The sequence below is a fragment of the Octopus bimaculoides genome, chromosome 1 (genome assembly GCF_001194135.2).
Source record: "Octopus bimaculoides isolate UCB-OBI-ISO-001 chromosome 1, ASM119413v2, whole genome shotgun sequence".
Taxonomy (NCBI): domain Eukaryota; kingdom Metazoa; phylum Mollusca; class Cephalopoda; order Octopoda; family Octopodidae; genus Octopus; species Octopus bimaculoides.
Window position 1 is genome coordinate 18,583,317 of NC_068981.1, and position 1,351 is coordinate 18,584,667.

At 40.7% G+C, this 1,351-nt stretch overlaps 1 protein-coding gene across 3 annotated transcripts in view; it reads right to left on the reverse strand.

Moving 5' to 3' along the window:
* The window catches only part of LOC128247021 (leucine-rich repeat and coiled-coil domain-containing protein 1-like), a 797,355-nt gene that overhangs the window by 71,671 nt on the left and 724,333 nt on the right, over positions 1-1,351 (reverse strand). For all 3 annotated transcript variants that reach the window (XM_052965583.1, XM_052965578.1, XM_052965575.1), the window contains exon 10: positions 929-994. In XM_052965583.1, coding sequence (XP_052821543.1) covers positions 929-994 — 66 coding nt within the window. The remainder of the gene's footprint in view (positions 1-928; positions 995-1,351) is intronic.

Consider the following 1,351-nt stretch of genomic DNA (forward strand, 5'->3'; position numbering starts at 1 on the left):
CCTCCCTGCTCATGGAATATCCTTAGATATACAACCAAGAAAAGTTGAAGACGAGCCTCATGCCTGGAGCAATACGAACCACTCTATATCTTTCAATAAATACATCAAACGCGCGCACACGCACATACAATACATACGCGCACGTACACATATTAGTAATATTAGGCTGTGTGGAGGTGCCGACATGGCTGTGTGGTAAGTAGCTTGCTTACCGACCACATGGTTCTTGGTTCAGTCCCACTGCGTGGCACCTTGGGCATGTGTCTTCTACTATAGCCTCGGGCCGACCAAAGACTTGTGAGTGGATTTGGTAGACGGAAAATGAAAGAAGCCCGTCGCATATCTATATATATATATATGTATGTATGTATGTGTGGGTATATGTTTGTGTGTCTGTGTTTGTCCCCGAACATCGCTTGACAACCGATGCTGGTATGTTTACATCCTCGTAACTTAGCGATTCGGCAAAAGAGACTGATAGAATAAGTACTAGGCTTACAAAGAATAAGTCATGGGGTCGGTTTGTTCGACCAAAGTCGGTGCTCCAGCATGGCCGCAGTCAAATGACTGAAACAAATAAAAGAATAAACGAATAACATAGGTACACCGAGTGTGACGTTAAAATTCTGGTCATGTGACCACATGGGTTAAACACAAATATGGCTGCATTCATCGCGTTGCATCCCCGAGTGATGCGTTTGACTCTAATCGTTCTGCTTAACCAGCTGGACAAAAACAAAATCAATTTCCGTTTCCCACTTTTGCAACTTCCGGTTCCGTCTCTAAATTCACGATATCCCGGATATGTAAGAAGCTAAACAGAAAGAAAAGTTAAAGAACCCCGAAATTACTACGAAGAAGACGCAATATTCCGTCATTAGAAATAATAATTAGATAAAATAGATTAGAAACGTAATTAATCTCTGACCTTCTGCAGTATTCTGTTTTCTTTTAGTATTTCTTCAAAATCAGTCGGCATCATTTCTAAGGATTTCTGGAAATAAAAACGTAAATGAAACTTACTAAAATAATTAAATGTTAAATGAAACGGAATTAACCGTTTCTCAGTTTTTGTTCGGCTGAAAATTCTTTATTCCTTCTCTGTCTTCCTTTCTCCTTCTTTTCTCTCTCTTCTCTCTTTCTCTCTCTCTCACACACACACACACTCTCTCTCTCTCTCTCTTTCTCTTTCTCTTTCTTTCTTTGGCCAATCTCCAGCCGAATTTATATATTCGCACAGCGGATGCAGGAAGCTGGTATGACTAGCTACAGCAGAATTAACATCTCATCTCTTCATCTCTTTCTTACCACCACCACCACCACCACCTCCTCTACTACTACTACTACTACT